Source organism: Haematobia irritans, chromosome 3 (assembly GCF_050003625.1).
Source record: "Haematobia irritans isolate KBUSLIRL chromosome 3, ASM5000362v1, whole genome shotgun sequence".
NCBI lineage: Eukaryota > Metazoa > Arthropoda > Insecta > Diptera > Muscidae > Haematobia > Haematobia irritans.
In genome coordinates this window covers 52,119,338-52,142,447 of record NC_134399.1, presented here as the reverse complement: position 1 = coordinate 52,142,447, position 23,110 = coordinate 52,119,338, and the positions used below count along the sequence as shown (strand labels likewise).

Sequence of the window (23,110 nt, the reverse complement as noted above, 5' to 3'; positions counted from 1 at the left end):
GTGGGACATTTGTTCCCGAATGGGGACACTTACTCGATAAGAAAATGATATCGCCTATGAAAGTTTTATCTTCCAGGGTGAAACTACTTCGATACACTTTCGATAGAAAATGTTTGCAGGGATATACAACATACAATCAGTTTCACAACGACAACCAGTTGTTCTCATTCGATTCTCTCGCAGTGTTGTTTTGATATCCTACGTAAACTCTCTTGATTTCATTTCTATTAATTTCTCTTACCCTCTCTCGCACACTGAATAAGATATTGCAACATATATATGTTTACTCCAAATTTCTAAATTAATATATGTTTACATCCACATATATTATTTTTATAAAACATTGAAACATATGTGTCCCAAACATTTTATGATAATTTAGGAACATTATATTTTTGAACTTAAATATATTGTGTTTAAAAAATTCAGCCCGAAACAGATCTTATTTACAGCGGAACATATGAAAAACATATTCTTCTAGCCGTGTATACATCGATGATGTTGTTTCCATATTTGCGTCGCTTCATTCGCCTAATGCAAACCGAATATCCTTTTACTCCAAATACCGAAGCCGAAGTTTATTAGGCAAAGCTTCTATTATGTGTGTGCGTTGAGGCAAATGTCAAAAAAGCCTCGGCCAGTCAACAGAGTTTTCGATAGAATTTGTTGATGTCGTGGTACGTGGTGCTGTTGAGTTTGTTTCGTTTTTCTGCTCGATTTTCCACCTCTCAAAAGAAAAGAAAAATACAACGAATTTAGCAATTAAATTTCAAAGCTTGCACAAAGTTCCGTTAAATGAATTTAAGTGAAAATCGCTTTTTCAAAATTGATTTCCAAAGACTGCAAATCTTCCTCATCCTTGCTTATGAAATGTCATAAAACTCTCCTTCGATTATACAGAGAAAACCCATAAAACTATTGTTGTTGGCGTTTTTGTGGTATATTCTGTAATATGTGAAGACGAAAAGTGAAAGTTGTGACGCATTTAAAAAAAAAACTGAAAATATTTCTGTGCGAAGAACATAGGAAAGTCAAAACCAGAACAAAAATCTTCTACCTAAATAAGAAGTTCGTAGTACTCCTTGCAATGATTTGTTCCTTTTGTGTTAATAATTTTCGTAGTTTCTCCATGTCAAATTTTTGGCTATAAATGTATATACGCACTTACATATGTGTGTGTATGCAAATGTATAAATATGTGTGGGTGTGTTTGTGCACCTACAAATATAACTTAAAGTTTATTTAATCATTACAAAATCAAAGCCAACTTCCCTTTCGCTATTTGTTAATTGGAACACAGAGGAAATTTTTCCATTTCTTCACAACGTTTTTTTTTTTTTGAGAAATTGTTGTTAAAATTAACGATCGTTATGTTCCATTCGCATTGCATATTAAATGGTGGTAAGTGAAGTTCTAGACATACATATATTTAAATAATTAATAAAACTAAAACATGATTTTGGCGACATGTGATTAATTACATTTAACACTGATGCATACTTTAAGGAGGCACGAAAGTCCCCGAAAAGTGGATACTGTGCCCAAGCATATTGAATTTCTCTGAAGACTATTATTATTATTAAAACATTTAAAAATGTAATTTTCTATGATCCCAGCAAAAAATAATAGAATAGAAAAAAAATCGTTAAAATTGAGCCAACGAAAATTTTTCATTGATATAACGAAACATTTTCATAATTACAATGAAAATATTCGTTAATAAAACACAAAATTCGTCATAAAAACCGAAAAAGTTCGTTGTATTAACGAATTTGCTTCATTGACTCACTTTTAATGACACATTTCATTGATATAACGTACAAACAAACAATCGGTTGCAATAAAATATAAATAAGTTAAATTTAGCGATTTTTTTTTTTTACTACGAATTTTTTTCGGTTCATTTGACACGGTATAACATTGTAACTACTTCCTGAAATGTTCTTTATTATTATGAATGAAAAAATAACACTGCTTCAAATCTCACCAGCGGTGATTTGTTTTATAAAATATTTTTCTAAAATATTATTTTTTATATTATACATCGCTTTTATTTTGTTAGTTTCAGCATGTATTTTTATATAAATGTATTTTTCCATTACAGTTTAACAAAAAAATAATAATTTTCGTAATTTGCAAGACCTCAAATTAACTTCCATGGAAGTGAAAGGGCCAATAGCACAGATCGAGGGGATGAAACTTTATTTTTATTGCTCTTTTTTATTGATTTTCTATTCTTTTTTGCGAAATTTAATTGTCCAAAACATAAATTTTCATTTAAAACTGTCTAACTGCGTATAAGACTAAGACTTGTCCAAAAGGACTACATCGAAAGTGGAAAAAGTCGATGGGGTATCTCGAGATGCGCTTTCCAAGAAATGTTTGTGGAATTGTATGCTATTAGCATCACATCCTTCCTGAAAATACATTACTTAACAATGGTCTATTTGTACGTCCTGAAAACATATTGTCGTAAACACAAAGACTAATGACCTGAAATCACAATTATCAGTTTTGCTAAGCACATAAGACGCATGTCTCCGATACAAAGATTTTTTACTTGACCAAAGATTAGCTCTGTTCGAGTACCCGATAATTTTTGATAATTATCACAAATTTTTACTGGAAGTCGTTTGTTTTTTCCAAAATGCCAGCTAAAGAGTGCCAGAGAGGGGTCATATTTGACATTTGAGAAATGTAGAAGGTGCAAGTTTTTGCTGGAGATTTTTTCCACTAAAAACTTGACTCAAAATTAAGTGACCCCTTCATTATGTTAAAATGAACTAATTTTGAACGCCAACGAAGTTTTTATTTGTTTTCCCGATGTGATTTTCATAGAAATAGAAATTAGAAGAAGAATGTTTTCTATATATTAGATAATATTTTCCTACATTTATGTACCACTATACTATAGAATAAAAAGTGTAACTTTATTGGATTGATGTGTTCATACATATTGAAAAATTGTACATATTGTTGGTTTAAAATTACCAACCTACCTAAATTTTTATATAGCGTTTTATTTACTTGCATAGGATCACATATTCTTCAGTAAAAGACATTTCAATTACTTCCAAATAAAAAGCGACATCTACTGACTAATTTAGAACAAAAAATATTTAATATATTTTAGTTGTAATAATACTGGCAAATTTTTATTTTTATTTGTATTTTATTATTCATATCGATGTCTACATTCCATAGTGCGCTAAGTCTAAAAAGTGAATTTTACAGGAGACGGGTTCAAAGTTTATTTGGAATTTCTCAAAAACCGTATAAGATAGAAATTCATTTTTTCGGTGTTAAAATCATATTTATTGTAGAGCCGATTAAACAAACCTTTTTTAACAGAAATAAACATTTAGTTGGGCACCGTGGAGCAGTGGTTGCTACGTCCGCCTTGCATGCCAAGGGTCGTGGGTTCGAGCCCTGCTTCGACAGAACTCCAAAAAGTTTTTTTTTGTTTTTGTTTTACATATATTCCAGATATGTTCGAAAGATTCTGAAAAGATGTTCAACATTACATACTACTATATTAAATTTTTACTATGAACTGTAAAATGTGTCTTATTAAAGACTTAAAGTCAGAAAAGAACAGTGCTTGATATAAACAAAATTAATTTTTTTTTGTTCAAAAAATAAACATTTTGTAACAAACGAGTTTTTTGGTGATAAAAGTTTAAAATTTTCGAAGAAATTCAAAAAACTCTAACAAAAGAAAAACGTTTTCGGTACACGTTTTCCAAACGTTTTATTTCTTTGCGCGTAGAGTGTTATAAATTTTATTTTAACGTGAAACAAAAATTAATAATTCCAGGCGACACAGTTCAAACAAATTCCCCATATCTGGGTCTATATAAATATTTCGATGTAATCTTTTAAATACACGCAAAAAATAATTCTTTCCTCCCACAAGAAATTTTAGACAAACAAATATCGTTTCCCATTTGCTGTTCGATGTAAGGAAGTTTGTTTGGAAGAAAAGTATATAGTTTTTATGATAAACGTTGATTTTTACACGAAGTAAAAACAATTTCATAAAGTCTAACTATAAAAAAAAAACCTAGTCTTCCCTCAAATCTTTCTCACTTCCATGAGTTTTTTTTTAGTTCCTACTACCTTTTTCTTTAATACAAACAATGTAGAAAAAATAATTCTAATTTATACATTTTTTTTAAAATTTTACCTTTCGAACCGAAAGAATCGAACCACTGGGCTACGAAGCTGTTATTGTCATTAACCGATAATTATCGCTATAAAAATCATCGCAAGCAGTTATATTTATAAAGAACAGTTTTCGGCGCCCACGAGCCGAAGAAACTTTATTTGACAGAACCATACCTTTAGATGGCCACCGTGATGCAATAGTTAGAATGCCCGCCTTGCATACAAAGGATCGTGGATTCAATCCCTGCTTCAACCGATCACCAAAAAGTTTTTTTTACATGTATTCCAAAAGTGCTCGGAAGATTCTGAAAATATGTTCGATATTACATACTACTATATTAAATTTTTACTATGAAACTTCAAAATGTGTCTTATGTGTCAGAAACGAAATGGACTGTGGATCAAAACTTATTTTTTTATTGCAAAAATAAAAATATGTAACAAAAACCATTTTTGAAATTTTCCAAGTAATTCAAAAAACCCTAACAAAAGAAAAACCTTTTCGGTAAACGTTTTGCAAACGTTTTTCCGTTACTAACATTTTTTTGTAAATGACTTACCAACGATTTGCATAGTAACTTTTCATTTACTAAATATGTGTTAAAATGTATCAATACTCAAACGTGTCAAATTTCTATATATTCACAAAAAAACTACATTTCATACGCTGACAACTTTCTCCGTGCGACATATTTTTGTTTAATCGGGGAATAACATGCTAAGTAAACATAGCGACACTCAAAAATGTATCATGTGTATGCTAAGTAGACTTAGAAAGCATAGCAAAAAGAAATGTCCATTCTAAAAATGTTTACTTAGTTTTGAAAAATATTTTACAGTTCTGTTCTAAACAGTACTAACTAACCTTAGCCCTTTTTGGAATGGACATTTTTTAAAACTTTAGTCGCAGGCTAAGTACAATTTTTACCAGAACTTTTGATATAAGTGTCCGATAACTTCGAGCTTTTGTCAGGGCTCAAGTCACACCAATCCGAATATAAAAATACGAACTCCATCAAAACATGCTAAGTCGACTTAGCGTACTCTGGAATGAAGACATTGATATATACAGTGGCGTGCAGAAATGAGTACATAATTATTTTTTTCAATTCTAAACGAATAAAAAAGCTGCATAAAGAAACTTAAAATAATTTTATTTTTCCTTTATTCCTTCTTCAATTCTAAATAAAACAACAAAAAACTTAAAACACAAAGTAAAGAATTCAGAGAGATAAATAAACATAACAAAAAAACTCGCATGTACTCAATTTTGGACTTTTTGATGTACTCAGCATAAAACCAAAATATACCGTTACTTTTGTATTTTTTATACCCTAATCCACGTAGAGGTCAGGGTATAATAACTGCCAAAAAATGTGCCTACCAGAAATATTTATTTTAAACCCCATAAAATATATACCGATCGACTCTGAATCACCTCCTGGGTCGATCTAGCGCTTGGTGTCAGTCTGTCCGTCCGTCTGTTCATGTTTGTTGTTCACAAGATTCCGGTCGCAATTATTAACCCATTTTGATGAAATTTGGTACAGGATGTTTTTTGGGCACAAGGACGAACGCTATTGAATTTGGTAGAAATTGAATAAAATTTAGATATAGCTCCCATATATATGTATCGCCCGATTTCGACAAAAAGTAATCTTCTTCATCACCCTTCAAGTCTGCAAAATTTCATCCAAATCGGTTCAGATTTAGATATAGCTCTCATATATATGTATCGCCCGATTTTCCCAAATTTGGCCATAAAACTTTTATTTATTAACCAATGCTACTCAAGTTTCAAATTTTTATGTACTATCCGATCGTATTTAGACTTACATGTAACTCTTACATAATAATATTGCCCGATTTTCCCGAATTTTGCTCTCAAATATTTTCAAAAATTCTAAATTTTTCTAGAATTGATGTAGCAATTTTTTCAAAAAAATTTTAATACCATTTTATTAATTCTTACTCTGTTTTTAACCTATTTGAAACAAATAAAAGTTAAAATTACCCATTAAAAATGTGAAAGAAGCGAGTTATACAAAATTGAGGTAAAAGAACATCCTGTGTAGTTAAAATAAAGAACATATTTGGGAGAACATTATTGGAAGTGCTTTTAAAGTTATGCCTTTAGAAGAACTTACAAATTTTTTTGCTGGGTAATGGGTCTTCATCGTGGAAAATAGCCAAAGAGCTAAATATAAGTCAGACTGTGGCCATTCGCATCCAAAAAATACGAAATACTACTTCGAAAGAGCAAACCAGAAACCAGCATACCACCGCCGAAAACTGTTGACCGAACCGGACGCTCGCCTTATGATGGAAGAAATGAGACAGAACAAGTCCGTAATGCCGAAAAATACTACTGGTGCCAAAAATAAGCGATGACCAGATGACCAGAGAATGAAGCCGCCGAGTCGCGCCGCTGATATCAGTCGCCGCCGACCATTTTTTTGCCAGTCGACGCCGCCGCCGAATATGTCGACTCAAATTAAGCCGCCAATTAATCAAAAATATCGATTTAAATCAGAGAAATATAATAATAATTGTAGTATTTTTGACAAAATGTTGAACCCTCCATCCACAATCAATCAATTTCAAACTGCTATAACATTTTTGCAAATATTTAGCTCAGAAAATTTTAACTAAATGTAAATTTGATTGTAAGATTGGTTGTACAACTAATCTCATTACCATTCGAATAACTTCAAATTGATTTTATAATATATTGTTTGTGCGCCGCCGAATGGACAAATTTATATCGGCTTAGCCGCCGCCGCCAGAGGTAAAACTTTAGTGTCAGCCGCCGCCGACAAAAATGGGTCGGCTTCATTCTCTGCAGATGACTGGAAACGTGTTATCTGGTCAGATGAATCAAAATTTAACCGTTTCCGTTCGGACGGTAAACAATATTGCTGGGACGATACCATACAACGCCACCATGTTAAGCAAACTGTGAAGCATGGTGGTGGAAGCATCGTGGTTTGGGGCTGCTTCATTTGGTGGCACATTGGTCCATTACAGAAAATTTACGGTATTATAAAGAAGGAGACTAACTCGCCATTTTGCAGACTCATCTTCCCGAGTTTGTTGAAGATGAAGTCGTATTTCAACAGGATGGTGATCCGAAACATATTGCAAAGAAGACCTGTGGGAACGAGTACAGCTTACGTTGCAGAATATACCATATGAAATTATACAGGAACCCAGCAAAAAAATTTGGAAGTTCTTCCAAAAGCACAACTTTAAAAGCACTTCCAGAAGATATACTCCCAATGATGTTCTTTATTTTAACTACACAGGAAGTTCTTTTCATTCAATTTTTAATAACTGCTTTTTCATATTTTTAATGGGTAATTTTAACGTTTTTTGTTTCAAATTGGTTACAAACAGTTTAAGAATTCATAAAATGGTAGAAATCATTTAAATTTTGTCGAACAAAATGCTAAATCCAATCTGAAAAAATTGCGCATTTTTGAAAATATTTAAGGTCAAGCGTTTCAGACAAGCATTAGATCCATTAAAAATGATAAAAAATTATAAAAATTATTAATTTGACAAAATATAACAGAATTTTTTATTTACATCCAAAACATTGAATTCGGATCACACCTAAAGAAGTGATGCAAATTCAGTGCACCGGCTGTTGAAATGGAGGACTTCCGTCCTATGACAAGCCCATGTTAAATTCATCGCTTCTGCGTCAATTTTGCACCACTTCCGGATCCAATAAGAACATTTTCATTACTTTTTTGGCGACGCTTTTGCTGGGAATTGGTTGAAAGTGTGCCAAAACGTATAAATATGATATTAAAAAATGAAGGGTTATGGACCAAGTACTAGAAAATGTTCCATCTGACACCGGCATAGAAAAGTGCAAAATTGAGTACATTCGATTTTTTTGTTATGTTTATTTTCTCTCTGAATTCTTTACTTTTTGTTTTGAGTGTTTTGTTTGTTTTATTTAGAATTGAAGAAGCAATAAAAGGGAAATAAAATTATTTATTACAGCTTATTTTATTCGTTTAGAAATGAAAAAAAATATATTATATACTCATTTCTGCACGCCACTATATATATGTTAAGCTTTCTATAATAAAGGAAGTCAGATTTATCGTTCTATAAGAAATTTTACTAAATTTGAGGAAAACTGAATTTAGATTTCCTTTTTTTAGTCATGTTCTTATTATTGAGTCTATTCCGAATACGATAAAATAATAAAATCCACAGTAATTATTTTTGGTATAAATTTCTTGTTCTTAAATCAGAGTTATTTTAACATTCATTTTCAAGAATTTTATGAAACAGAGTCAGCTGTTTTTATCGGTATCTATTTTGGTATTAAATAAACGCAAATTTCGAGAGCCCCGTTTTAGGAGACGTTGCATTTAGAATTCTTCAGATCCCATAGATTTCAAACAAAATAGTTGAAGATTTATAAAATTTTACGTCCATCGTGAACTTCGAAAGGCGCTAAAGGCTGTGGAGCCGGAGTCGGAGTCTTGGAGTCGGAGTCTGAAGATTTTGCTGGAGTCGGAGTCGTAAAAATTTTGCTCGACTCCGGCTAAACCAAATTTTTTAAAACACTTCACATTTTTGTAACTAAGCAAGTTTTTACGCAAATTAGTTTCCATTGCGTTCTTCATTCGATCAGTGTACAGCATGATTGTAAATGAAAATCAACTTCCAATTATGGCTATCTTTTTATGTTTCCTAGAATGTTAGACTAGCAGATGGGCTGTATCGATCCATTTTAATGCCCATATCAATTTATTTGAAATATTTCGAACAATCGAAATTATTTTTTTTTATTTTATTTTAAGGCCATATACATATGTGGAATATTGACAGAAAATTTTTTCAAAGTTGTTTTTTATAGAAAATTTTGTCAAAAATTTTCTATAAAAAGTTTTGTCAAAATTTTATTTCTATAGTAAATTTTGTCAAAATTTTATTCGTTTTGTTTGTTATTGTTGGCTTCTCTTCAATCGTTCTTGTTGTTTTTGATCTCAGCTTAAAGCCATGCATTGACTAAACTACAAGTGTAGCTTAACCAACAGAGGAAAAGTATGCTTGTCAAATTTATTTGGGCAAAGCCCTATAGACTGCAAGATGGTTGGATGTACAGCTGTTTCGGAATTTTGCTGCAAGTAGAGGATGCTGATGAGGAATGTGGTAATTCCGAAACAGCTGTACATCCAACCATCTTGCAGTCTATAGGGCTTTGCCCAAATAAATTTGACAAGCAAAATTTTTTTTCTTACTGATGCTCATGCAAAATGCAAAATTTTTTTTCTTACTGATGTCAATGCAAAATTTTTTTTCTTACTGATGCTCACTGATACTGCTATCAAAAATGTATTCAACATTTTATTACTATAGAAATATTTTTTTCTATATAAAATTTAGTCAAAATTTTATTTCTATAGAAAATTTTGTCAAAATTTTGTTTCTATAGAATATTTTGCAAAAGTTTATTTCTATAGAAAATTTAGCAAAATTTTGTTTGCTACACAATTTTTTTTAATTGTATTTCTATTGATAATTTTTTCAAACTATTATTTCTATAAAAAATTTTGCCAAATTTTATTTCTATAAAAATTTTATTCAAAATTTTATTTCTATATTTTTGGTCAAAATTTGATTTCTATAGAAAATTTTGCCAACATTTTATTTCTATAGAAAATTTAGTCAAAATTTTGTTTCTGTAGAAAATTTTGCAAAATTTTATTTCTATATAAAATTCTTATTACTAGACACAAATTTTCCAAAATTGTATGCTCACTGATACTCACTGCTAAGTCGAAAACTTGTAGAAATGACTCAAATTTTCAAATTTTTCAATGAATGAATCATAAATGCATTTTTGCGAAATTGTCTAAACAATTGTAAATATTTCCCAAATATTGCCCGAGTTTTGTAGAAGTCTAATTTGAGATTTTATCAAAATGTAGATCTAAATACAAAGTTGTGCAGAATATATTATAATCGGCCCGCCCTACTAGACTTTCCTTTCATTTTTTGTTAAAATTGTGTTACGTCCCATAACGTTAGATTTAAATTTTATAAACATAGATTTTGTAGAAGTATATACAATTTTGTCTAAATCGATTCAGATTCAAATTCATGCATATGGGAATATAAACCTTTATATAGCTCGCAACAAATTTAAAGGATTTGAGATAGTATCAATAATTTTGGTCCACAAATACATATACTGTTGGTATCTTCTCATATTATGATGGGTATTTATATCATTATTCTATTTATTAAACATTGCCCTAAATTTGAAATATTGAGTTCAATTGGCATCTAATGTGCAATTAAGACCTTTTTTGCACACATAAATAAATACGAAACTTTATATCGATCCACTTACGGTAACCCCACAATAGAACTACAAATTAGTGGTATTAAAATTAGATTTAGTTATATTACCCGGAGTCGACTCCGGAGTCGAGCTGATGAAAAATGCTGGAGTCGGAGTCGAGCAAAATTGGCTCGACTCCACAGCCCTGCTTGGTACCCACCGCTATTTATAGCATACTTAGCTTTCCCACACTCCCGTTTAATTTAAAGTAGGCACTTAAATAAATCTAAATTCATCGAGAGTGTGGGAAATCTGTAACTGGCACTTATTCTGCTCGAAGGTACTATTGATATACATACACCCAGAAAAAAGTGACCCCTTCTTTAAGTTAAAATGAACTCATTGTGAAGAAAGTTGAACTGCGTATAGCGCCAAAGACATTTTTATTTGTTTGAATGATGTGATTTTCGTAGAAATTAGGTAGAATGCATTCCGTATATTAGTTAACATTTTCCTATATTTATGTACCACTATACTACAGAATGAAAAAATTTAGCTGAATTGAATTCATATATGGAATGATTTTATTGAACTTTTTTCATTCATTTGGACAAATCTTACATATTTGTGGTAAACCTTTTACTTCAAAGTTAGATCTGCTTACCTTCGTTTTTAAATACAATTTTATGTATTTATATAAGCAATTTTTTCTTCAATAAAAGACATGTTTTATTAATATATTAAATATATTTATTTAGAATCAACAGCATCGACTGGCCTTGAAATATTAAAACACATTTTTTCTTCTTGTAGTACCTTTCACTTTGAATAATTTGCTGCCTAGCAATTTTGTCCACCTTCTACAATTTCAATACCTACAAATATAAACAAAAAAATCCAAAACCAATGTTTTCACAAAAGGTTAGCGTCACTGAATATTACCTGATAATTGAAGATTCCAAAATGAAGTTGAATGACGGGGTTGTTATTCTGCTGGTGTTTTCTTTTTTATAAACCAATTTTCAAAAAACGAACATTTTTCTCACTAATTTAAAATAACAAATATTTTATATATTTTATTTGTTTTTTATAATATTATTTTACTATATTATTTTTTAACAATCTCTCCGTATACCATAACAACGCGATTCCAACTAAAAAAACAACCCACGCGCAAACATATCGATTACATAAAAGACAGGTATCGATTACAGGTAGATAAAAGAAATGTAGGAAATTTTCCTAAATTCTAACAAGTGTGTTTCCTTAAGTTTTGAAAGGATTGAATACTTCTTAGTACGAATGAACTAAAATATTTTTCTATGCCAAGTGTTATTCGTATGTATGATAAGCTTTCTATAATAAAGGAAGTCAGAATTATCATTTTATAAGAAATCTTACTAAATTTGAGGAAACTTGGTTTTAGTTCGGTTTTTGTTTATTTTTACGAATGCTTTGTTATCAGTGAATAAAATTTTCTTGTTCAGTAGTAACTTCTTGTACCCAGCGAAGAAAACAGTATTAGTATTCTAGTTTATGAACTATTCCTAACTGCTTTCAGTTTAGGATTTTTTTACTGAAACAAGTAAATTTTATTATTTCACACAAAATATTAACTGAGTGGAAATAAAATGGCTAAACTAAATTGATGAACATTTTTTCCTTTAGTTTCGAAGACACTTTTTTCTGGGTGTAGGAAAAACAAACATTCAAGGTTATCTAACAGGCATATAACGGACGAATATCCTTGGATCGAGTCAGGATTATGATGTTGTACTCAGTTTTTGAATCCTGCTCAAAAATGAACTGAAAAAAACATACATAGATACCCTTTTTATTTGAGTTCCGGAGCACACATGAAGCTCGGCACGTTTTAAAAAGAGGCGGCCGACATGACAACTCCGCCCACAAGTACCAATGAAAACAGCAGCCCTTTTCAAAAACTCATAGAACTGTTCTATAAAATGAGGGTTGTTTTGAACTTTGTATCAGAGAGAATGAATATACAAGAAAACGAAACTGTGAAGCGAAACAGCGTCAGTAGGTGGCAGTCATGAGGAAAATTTCTCTAATATCATGCAGTTTTTTCGGCGCTTCTCTCAAATATCATACAGTTTGCGTCGGAGTCACACAGTTCAGTTCTCCGCCGGCTTTACGAAACGTAAGGAAAATAGGATTTAGAACCTACTTTGTAGTAACAAGTTTTCTTTTTATACCCTAAACCACATAGCGATCAGGGTATAATAACTTTCATCTGCAAAAAAATGTGCCTACCAGAAATATTGATTGTAGACCCCATAAAGTATATACCGACCGACTCAGAATCACCTCCTGAGTCGATCTAGCGCTTGGTTTCCGTCCGCCCGTCTATTCATGTATTTGTTGTTCACAGGATTCCGGTCGAAATTATTAACCGATCTTGATGAAATTTGGTACAGGGTGTTTTTTGTATTCAATCACGAAATTAATTGAAATTGCATTAATCACGAAAACGGTAGAAACTATCAGAAAATTAATTAGAAATAAAAATATGCTTGACTAAAAAATTTATTGATATTCGGCACTTTCAATTATATTTTTAATTAACTATTTATTGTATTATGATTTAATTATAATTGTTTCCCTTTAGATGGAATAGTTTTCATGTAATTTTATAAGAGAGAGTATCTTTTAGGAATTTTCCGATTGTAAATATAATTGGATTTTTCATTGCGTTTGAATCAAAATTTAATGAACCAATGTATTGTATGTATATAGAAATTAATTATTTCAGAACAAATTTGATTTAATGTAAATATTAATTGTCATAATTAGCATTTTAAACAAAAATGTAAAAAGGTTTCAATCATTTTCTTAACTGACTTTATTTTTTAGTCTGGTTGGAAATATTGTGGTGATATTTATTTCTGTGTTTAAGAAGCATGTGAGAGTTATAGTTATTGTGCTTTCTCTCATCTTCCACTTAACTAACATTTAATCGCCTCGGATAGATGTATTTATATTTGTATTGGCGCAAACTTAATGTTTCCTTTCATTTTTTTCTAATTTTAGGCCGATGCCAGTTTGGGAATGCATGAACGAGAATATGTCCAGGAATCACTGAGTTATGTCTTACGTATACAAGAAGTCCAAGAGCGTATAAAATTTGAATTTGTTGAAATTCTATTGGCATTCATTTCTAGTTGGTTAGTCTTCTACCATACGGCACATGAGTCAGCGGAGGATAACAAGGATTATCTGCAGGATTTAAGGCATAAAGTTCAGAAGGTAGAATATTTACATGATAGTGTTTTTTTATTGAACTTCATTTGTGTTTTCTTTACAGACTCGCGAAAATTTTGAAGGAACGCGAGAGAAAGTCACTGAACTTAAATTGAAATACATGGAGAAAAGAACTGTAAGTACTTCGTTAAATGTTGAATGTAAATTAAAATTTAAATTTTCCACTACGATGTTAAAAATCAATTCACAATCTCACTAGATTACTCTGTAGGAAATTTGAATCACAAACATATTAGCAATGAATTATAATGTCATAAACCCTTTTTCGTTCTTATGAAAAACAGTAATAGTCGGAAGCACTGAAATGATATAAAATTATAACTTTTTCTGCCAATTATGAAATTAGCCTATTTATCCCATGTTAAATCTGGTTAACTTCTCTCTTATTATGTAGTGCTGCACGTTGCTATGATTAGATTATAGATAAAGTATCTCCTTTTTGTAGCCTAGTGTTAACGGCGTGCCGAATACCTTTCGAAATAAGTTGCATGCGTTTTGGACCCCATTCATGGTGTTAGTTGAAAAATTAACTTAATGCTAGACATTTAAAATCTTAAAATTCGGCTAATCGGTTTTTTAATTCTCTCTTATCTCTTCTACATATGTTTTGCTCAATGACTGGAACCACAGTAGTGCTATAGTTAGCATGTCATCTTAGCATGCAAAAGTAGACCAAGTCCTACGATAGTCCCCATAAAACTCGGCCTTCTTAAGCCTAAGGACATTTCACATATTTAAATTGGGTCCAAATGACACAATTTTAGTATTCAATCCATTCGAACGGATGTTGAGCTAGAGCTATTTCAATTCACAAGTCCATCGAAAAGAATAATGTAGATGTACAGTGGAGAGCAAAACCGAGTGTATGTTTACCATTTAGGAGTATGCTTTATTTTGCGATTTGTGGTGGCCATTTCAGCATTTCCCACAACCATTTCTTTACTGTTTTGTAAGTATGCTTGGGTTTGCCGTATTGTGGAAAAACTACTTGCTCCTCGACAAACTTAGTGAAATTTGATTGCAAAATATCAAGGGTCTCCTTTTTAATGTTTCCTTATTATTAATAAGGGGCTAAGGTTGCCACCATCCTCATACCATGAGTCTTTCCGCTCTATGTTTAACGGTTTGCTGGACGTGGTGTTTTTTGGGTTCTTTGTCGTTACCAGTTATTGCCTGTAATATTCCGAGGTCGTTACATTGTATGGAAAGCGGTTTTGTTTTGTTTTGTTTCATTTGACCATATAACGGTACAATCTATATGGTCTTAACTTTCCATTACAGAAATAAAAGTAGCCATTGCAAAATTATTTTTTTTTTACAACTAGTTTATTTTAGTGGCATAGAGTACAAAAGAACAATTTTTGTATAATTATGTAAACATATTCCTTAATTTAAACATATTTAGAAACTTTTTAATACGCGACCTTCAATTCTGTTAAGAAATGTTGTTATTTTTGCATGTATTTTAGTATGATATGCACTCAAAAAAAAGTGAACTCTCTATTTCACTAAAGCCAATTTAACTTTATTTTAGTTCATAGAAATATTATGTTTGGAGAAAGTTTTCTTTACCCTAATACTTTTTTGTGTACGTTAGTTAAATTAACTAAACCCGAGGAAAAAAATATACTCAAATGAAGCATAAAGATTAACTAAATTCGTGTCTTCCACAAAATAGTTCAGAATTTCTTTAAATTTGTAAATTTTACCAAAAATGCGTCCATCGTCAACTTCGTATGTCAGTAAAGACATTCTTGTAATTTTGAACTCCAAGTTTTTTCTTCAAACTACAAAATTTTCTTTAACAAGTGAAAAAACTTAGTTATGTCTAATAAATTTTCTTGTATTTGTCGAAAAATATTTACTTATTTTTATGACATCGGCGTGATGCCAACGTTTTTAATACTGTTTAGTTAAAATTTTCTACAAATATTCAAAATTTTCTAAAATTAACCGAAAGTTTTCTTCCTGGTGGGTTCACTGTTTTTTCAGTGTGTATTATGGAAAAAATATTATGTTTGGAAAATAAGTAACATTGTCAAAACAATACTGTAAGAAGTATTTTTCAAAATACTAATAAAAACCGTGACTCACTTCAAGACCTGACTTCATAATGTATACGTGTTTTCCCAAATTTTAATTTTAATATACATTTTATGTTTTGTGCTACGTTCTTCAGCATTTACTTGCACCCCATCTCTTTAAACGTGATTATAATACACGATTTGTCGGGTACCCTTCAATAGAGTTGCTTGATTCCTGAAAAATTGAAAGCTTAGTTTTGATAACTCTCTTATTAGAGTTCTAGCTTACAAATGAGGTTCGAATTAGGTATATAGATAGGATGAATATTTGCTTGTTTTGGGAAAAAACAAAAAGTGCTCGAACCATTTTCACCAAAACTGGGCGAGTTCCTTAAAATCTCAAAGTGGTGAAAATATATTTGCAGCTCCTATGGGAGTTTTGAAGCTCCATACAATTTCTTTTTTACAATAATTTCGAATTTTGCCATTTCATACAATATTTTTTGTTTAATACTATATAAACGCTTGTATAATTTGCAACCTTTAGCTACTGATGTCCACTATAGAGGACGTGACTTTATGGACTTACACTGTATTTTATGGTCTTACACCCAATTTTAATTTTTTTTGTCTTTTGGTTACATAACACTTCCTCTCATGCAAAAAAATCAACATCTGTATACTATAAATATGTCACCTTAATTGTCCAAGGGTAATATTAGAAATGTCAAAAGATGGGGATTTCACTTTTTCCATAAAAAAAATAACTTAAATTAACCCTTAAATGTCACCGATTCCTCCGAAAAAATATATAATATGCAAAATGGTAGATAAAGAATTAAATTAAGTTTTTATTTACAAATAAGCAATTTGATTTTGAGAAAAGAGATATGTTTACACTACACATCTTTTTTTACCAACATTACTTTCATCTCTGTTAAATATTATTTAACTTCCAATTTGTTGTTTTTTGAATTTTTGGTCAAAATTTAATTTTTATTTTTGACTGCATATTATTCAGAAGTACAAAAAATTTCCAGAAAAACATATTTTTAGAAATAGCGCTATAATGTATAAAATAAAACAAACTTGATTTCATAGAATTTTAAGACGTAAGAATTTTTTTCTTATGTACAGTGCTAAAGTAAAATTGGCGAATCACATGCCCAACTATATAAACTGGTAAATTAATATTAGAAGGGACCCTTAACATACTCCAATAAAAATATTAAATAAAACGTACAAGGATAATGTATAATCGATCCTCAAAGTCATGTACTCTCAGGTGGACATCGGTGACCACATAATACATAATTATAGCGTATATATTACGAGATGACTTGTAATTTGTAATTTTAATATAGAACCGGAATAAGGATTGCAATTAGAATCAAAATGGCGACTTTTCTCTCTCCTGTCTTTTTCAAAATTTTGAAAAGCCGACTAAGTTTGCCATCATCAAAAGTCGATTTGAACCTATTAAAAAAATTGCAAAAGAAGATTTGTGGAATTTACAAAAACTATTTTTTATGAAAAATCCATTAGTGTACAAATCGATTTTCGAATTCTCTATCCCGGAAATGCATTTATTAAAATTTCATCAAAAATGTGTACAAAAATACAATTGCAAGGAAATCTTAGATTTATAGCGAACATTACTTGACATCGTAGTATTTAAGATTAGCTTTCAAATTACTAATGATCTATTTATATCGTAAAATTCAATATAAATTATTTCTTGCAGAAACCTGAAGAAAAATTCACCAAACGGGGATATTTATTTTTAATGGAAAAGAGTAAGTTCCTATTACAGAGCATAGTTGGGGTGTAATGTACAATGAACACATACATGTAATCATTTATTCTATATACAATCGACTCTCAGAGATGCAGGATAATTCATCACTGGGGATTAGAGAACACTATAATACACTTCACATTGTATATAGTACATACTAATTATATAGTATCACAAGAGTATATCAATTATTAAATATAGTATTAATTATTATATGTATGTATATAAATGCATTACACACACAATTTTTTTCCTGTACATACATAACTATCCATCTCAATGTTTCAACATGACATTAATACTGTAATTTAGGTTCTCTTTTGAAAATTTCTCTTTTAGAACCTTTTAAGGCAACATGGACGAAATACTATTGCACCTACAAAAAACAAAAGAAGGAGTTCACTATGCTTCAGTTTAATCAGATGAACCACAGTTTTGCTAGACCCGAACAGAGAGAAGAAGAGAAACTTACACTAGTGTCGTGCCAAAGAAGAGCATCAGAATTTGAAAAAAGATTCTGTTTCGATTTGACATTCAAGGAGAAACCAGGTAGTGTTTATACATTCCAAGCTTTAAGTGAAGAAGATCGCAGAGCGTGGATAAACGCCATGGATGGAACAGAGCCGGTAAATTTTTGAAGCGATTGCTTTATATGTTGTATCATTAATTTCTGTGGGATTTTCTCCCTATTCGTAGACGTACCTTGCTCCAGGTAAAATCAAAGCTGGCGAAGAATATCAATTAGATGAGACTGGCTTTGCTTTTGTCCGTAAATGCATCGAGGTCTTGGAAAATAGAGGGCTAGAGGATGAAGGCATTTACCGCAAAAGTGGTGTGGGAACTAAGATATCGAAACTATTAACATTGGGTATGGATCGAAAGAAAGCCGATTTAGTTTTCACCGATGATCAATATCGAGATCTCATGGAGAGTAATACAATAGCCAGTGCCCTCAAAACATATTTGCGTAATTTAAATGAACCCCTAATGACGTATCGTTATCACAGCGGATTCATTGAAGCAGCCAGTAAGTTATGCGAAACATATGATCATTTTTATTTTGTACTGCATGCTTCGAATTCTTTTACAGAGCAAGAAAGTCTTAATCAACGTGTCCATGAAGTCCATAAATTGGTTTATAAATTGCCACAACAAAACTTTGAAATGCTTGATATAGTCATTAGACATTTAACCGAGTGAGTAATTTTTTATTTTAATTCAGGTTTCTGGGACTTATAATAGTTTTATGATGCTACTTTGATTCCGGATACATTGAATGAAAACTAAATTAGATATACATATTGCAAACTATCCATCTAAATGGCGAAGAACTTACTTTGTATAGCCATCACAATGCTTGGCACAACTTATATATAAATTGCTGTTGTATTCGGTCATCATTGAGAAATGTTTTAGTATATAATCCCACCCTCTGAATACATGGCGATCATGCCCTATTGCTCTACGATGGATCTTATGTTAACATTCAATAAAAAAACCTTTTATATACAAAATGTTCGGTGAAAAAGGTTATTCTTTTATGAATTTAATTGGTTTCCCTATATAACATTTCTAATGATTATGTCGGTATTTTAATAAATCTCCCATATCTCTATTTTAGAGTCTCCCGAAAATTCGAGAAAAATAAAATGTCCGTCTTCAATTTGGGTGTTGTGTTCGGTCCTACTCTACTACGTCCACAGGAAGAAACTGTAGCTGCCATATTGGATATTAAATTCAACAACATTGTCATCAATATTCTCATTGATAACTATGAACGTATTTTCAAGAATGATCCCAGTACTGTAAGTACACACCTACAAAATAATTCCAGTAGTCCTCCGGTACGAGTACCTCGTTCCAACCAGTCGAAACAAGCCCATCTGGCTGGGGGCGGTGGAGGATCGGTGGGACGGAATTCAATGTATTCGCCGCAACAACAAGTCTACAGAGTGGTGACTAAATCAAATTTTACTGATTCACCTATGTCTTCGAGTTTACAAAACATTCCAAATGGCATGATTTACGGCAATACCGGTAGTGGAGGAGGTTCCGGTGTATTAACATCGAATGGTACCAATGGAGGTCATATGTCCGCACTTACAAGTAACGGAGGCAATAGTGGTCCTAAAAGTCTAGGTATGAGTGTCAATATGGGTAGTGTAAAAAATCTGCATTCAATGTCGCAGAGCGATATTAGTATGCGTCGCAACAATGCCAATGATCCAGTATATGGTATTTTAAGTTCGAACACAAATGGTGGCCTAACGGCTCACCATGCCACACCCGCGAATGCTACAAACCTTCGACATGATTACCTAATGGCCACGGCGACACCGGCCTCTACATCCATATATGGAACGAATTCATCGGGAAATCGCATGAGTTTAAATAATGTCTCTCCTCCAACTCTGGCCATGCGTAAGGAGGCATTGTATGCCGGCAGCTCTACTAGTGGTGGAACTGCCGGCAATGGTCCTCAGCAACATCCGCCTGTACAGCTGCAGCGCAGCAATCATCTGCCATATGCCCAAAATAAACATTATTCTTCAGCCGCTGCCGCCTCCACATCAAGCTCCAATGAAAGTGTATGTGATTCCTTGTCATCAACGAATGGTGGAGGAGGCACAAATTCCAGTCGTTTTTTATCCGGTCGCGGATCCATAGATTATGTGCCACATTCCTCACAAGCCACATCACTGTCAACGCTGCTGGGTTCGCAAGTAGATGATGTAGTCACGGCCACAGCTGCTCCTTCTATGATAGTGGGCAGTACTGGTAGTTCACCAAATGAATACACACCGCAAAAGATGCATCGCAATAAAGATGTGAACCAAATAAAGCGAGATCTGGAAGCGGGTACAGCGTAAGTATTTTACTTTTATATATTTAGGGATATTTCAACTTACGCCCAATGTTTTATTTTGTTTAGGAGGGTGCGAACATTGTATGCGTGCTTAGGTGAAAGTGAAGGTGAACTATCATTTGAACCAAATCAAATTATAACAAATGGTAAGTAGAGTAGTCCCAGTGGATATGACAAAATGACTTCGTAGGGATATAAGTAACATCCAAATTACATTTAATATGTTGGCACACACGATCATGTTATTCTCTCCCATATCTATATCCACGAATGGTGACCAACCGGTTTCTTATAGTCTCTTTGAAAGGAAAACCGAGAAAGAACGGCGTGTTAAGCACGTTTACAGCGCAGTTTTTGCAAGGCCTAACTACTTAGATAAATATATAGTTATTTTCGAAGTTTGAAAACTAAAAGAAAATCGAATAGTTACCAAAATCATTTTTTTATGATGCAACTACACTATGTTACGAGGGCGGTTCGGAAACTTCTTAGCCTATCAATGAAAGAGAATAGTTAGTTTTTCAAAAATATTTTTATTTTTCAATATAATCTCCTGAGAATTCAATACGCTTAGTCCAATGCTTTTCTAGCAATTCTATCCCTTGATTAAAATAGTTTTCCTCAAGGTCTTCAAAATAGTGGTTTACAACTGTAATTGCATCTTCATTTGAGGTAAAACGCTTGTCAGCAAGGAATTTTTTTATATTTGGGAACAAGTAAAAGTCACTGGGAGCTAAATCAGGAGAATAAGGATTGTGGTCAAGCATCTCGTACTTTAATTCGTTGATTTTAGCCATTTTTAAAACACTCTTGTGCGCTGGTACGTTGTCTTGATGAAAAATTATTTTTTTGTGTTGTAAGCCAGGACGTTTTTCACTAATTTGTACATTTAAATGATCCAAAAGGTAGCAATAGCAGTCTGAATTTATTGTTTTACCTTTTTGCAGATAGTCAATCAATAAAATACCTTTGAAGTCCCAAAAACCCGTTGCCATAACCTTACCAGCCGATTGAATTGTTTTTGCCCTCTTTGGGGCACTTCCTCCAGCTTCAGTCCATTGTTCAGTCAACAGTTATGAAACGAAGCTTAAAATCAATTTTATTTCGCTTAAAACGATCCAAACAAGCTTGAGAAATGTTCATTCTTATGCGTTTTTGATCGACTGTTAACAAATGAGGCACCCATCTTGCAGAAAGCTTTTCCATCTGTAGTTCTTCATGCAAAATTAAATGGAATCGATCATTTCAGATGCCCATGATATTAGCAAATTCACGCACTTTTATTCGTTGATCATTTAATACCATATCATGCACTTTGGCTACAATTTCTGTTGTTGTTGCTGTTTTTGGACGTTCACTACGTGGTACATCTTCAATGCTTGTACGACCACGTTTAAATTCAGCGACCCAAGTTTTTACTGTTGCATATGAAGGAGCAATTTCACCAACACATTCACCGTATCATTATGAATTTCTTGTCCCGATAAACCTTTTTTATGTAAATATTTAATGATAGCACGCATTTCTAATTTTTCCATTGTAAAAAAATTGCGGATTCTTTTTTGAACACCTGTTTCTATATGAAGGGGTTGCCAGATCGAAACAAAATTTAACATGTGTTCATAACAGAGATGGAAGTTTCCAAAACACTTAACTTTTTTCTGTTTATACCGCGCTATTTGTGCTTGGCTAAGAAGTTTCCGAACTGCCCTCGTATGTTCCCATATTCGGAATCGCAAAATTCTTGTTTTGATATTTTCTTAATCATCCAACATATAAACCTAAAATTTGACAATACAGTTCTCTTTAATGAGAAATTCAAATTAAAATTGGATTTAAGAATAATACAAATTTTGTGATATTGTATTAAAATTTAAATTGATTTTTGATTTAGAATTACAACTAAAACAAGGGAGTATGGTCAACAATTGAGCGGGACGGTCAATATATAACCTTAGGTTATGTATAGTGGCAGCCCGTTTTTCAGGCTCAATGAGTGATACCCGATTCCATATTTAGCTATTTAGGGAGGCCCTTGTTCCCTTTTTATAGCTGAACGGTGTTTCACATTTGGTGAAACAACTTATAGCATAGGATAACCTATGCACCACGGTGGCCACTTAACATTTCACCACATTCCATACCAACGTCTTTTTACACTGAAATGTTTATGTACGAGCTTTCGTACAAATTGAGGCACAACAGCAAACGAAATGTGCTGATCGTATTTAGGAGCTTGTAAGTATATTACAAACTACTTTTGATTCTTGAATATGCTTGTGGAAAAATGTATAACCTAAAAATTACAAAAAACTACAAAATTCATAAAACAGCTTAAATTATAATTTCAATTGGAATATGTAAATTATAATTAATAATTGATCAGCAGATCATTTGAAAATGTCGACAAATTGCAGATATCCTTCATCAAAAGAATACTCAATATGCCGGATTACATGCCATCTTACGCTATAATGCTGGAAACAGCTCTCGAAAATTGGCATATTTTCACACTATATTGCAAAGAAAATATTACACAAAAGAAAGATCTCAACGAAATCGGATTAAACTTGAATATTGAGTGGACCGCAAACAATTTGAACTGGTCGATTTGGGCGCTAATGAACACTAATGGTATGTGTTAAGAAAACAGAACACCA

At 32.0% G+C, this 23,110-nt stretch overlaps 1 protein-coding gene across 4 annotated transcripts in view; it reads left to right on the top strand.

The window, feature by feature from the left end:
• The window catches only part of Graf (GTPase regulator associated with FAK), a 365,913-nt gene that overhangs the window by 331,490 nt on the left and 11,313 nt on the right, over window positions 1-23,110 (top strand). For 3 of the 4 annotated variants that reach the window (XM_075302144.1, XM_075302145.1, XM_075302143.1), the window contains exons 5-12: window positions 13,532-13,747; window positions 13,806-13,877; window positions 17,531-17,582; window positions 17,897-18,210; window positions 18,281-18,611; window positions 18,675-18,780; window positions 19,206-20,450; window positions 20,517-20,596. In XM_075302144.1, coding sequence (XP_075158259.1) covers window positions 13,532-13,747; window positions 13,806-13,877; window positions 17,531-17,582; window positions 17,897-18,210; window positions 18,281-18,611; window positions 18,675-18,780; window positions 19,206-20,450; window positions 20,517-20,596 — 2,416 coding nt within the window. The remainder of the gene's footprint in view (window positions 1-13,531; window positions 13,748-13,805; window positions 13,878-17,530; window positions 17,583-17,896; window positions 18,211-18,280; window positions 18,612-18,674; window positions 18,781-19,205; window positions 20,451-20,516; window positions 20,597-23,110) is intronic. The other variant, XM_075302146.1, reaches the window with a different exon arrangement.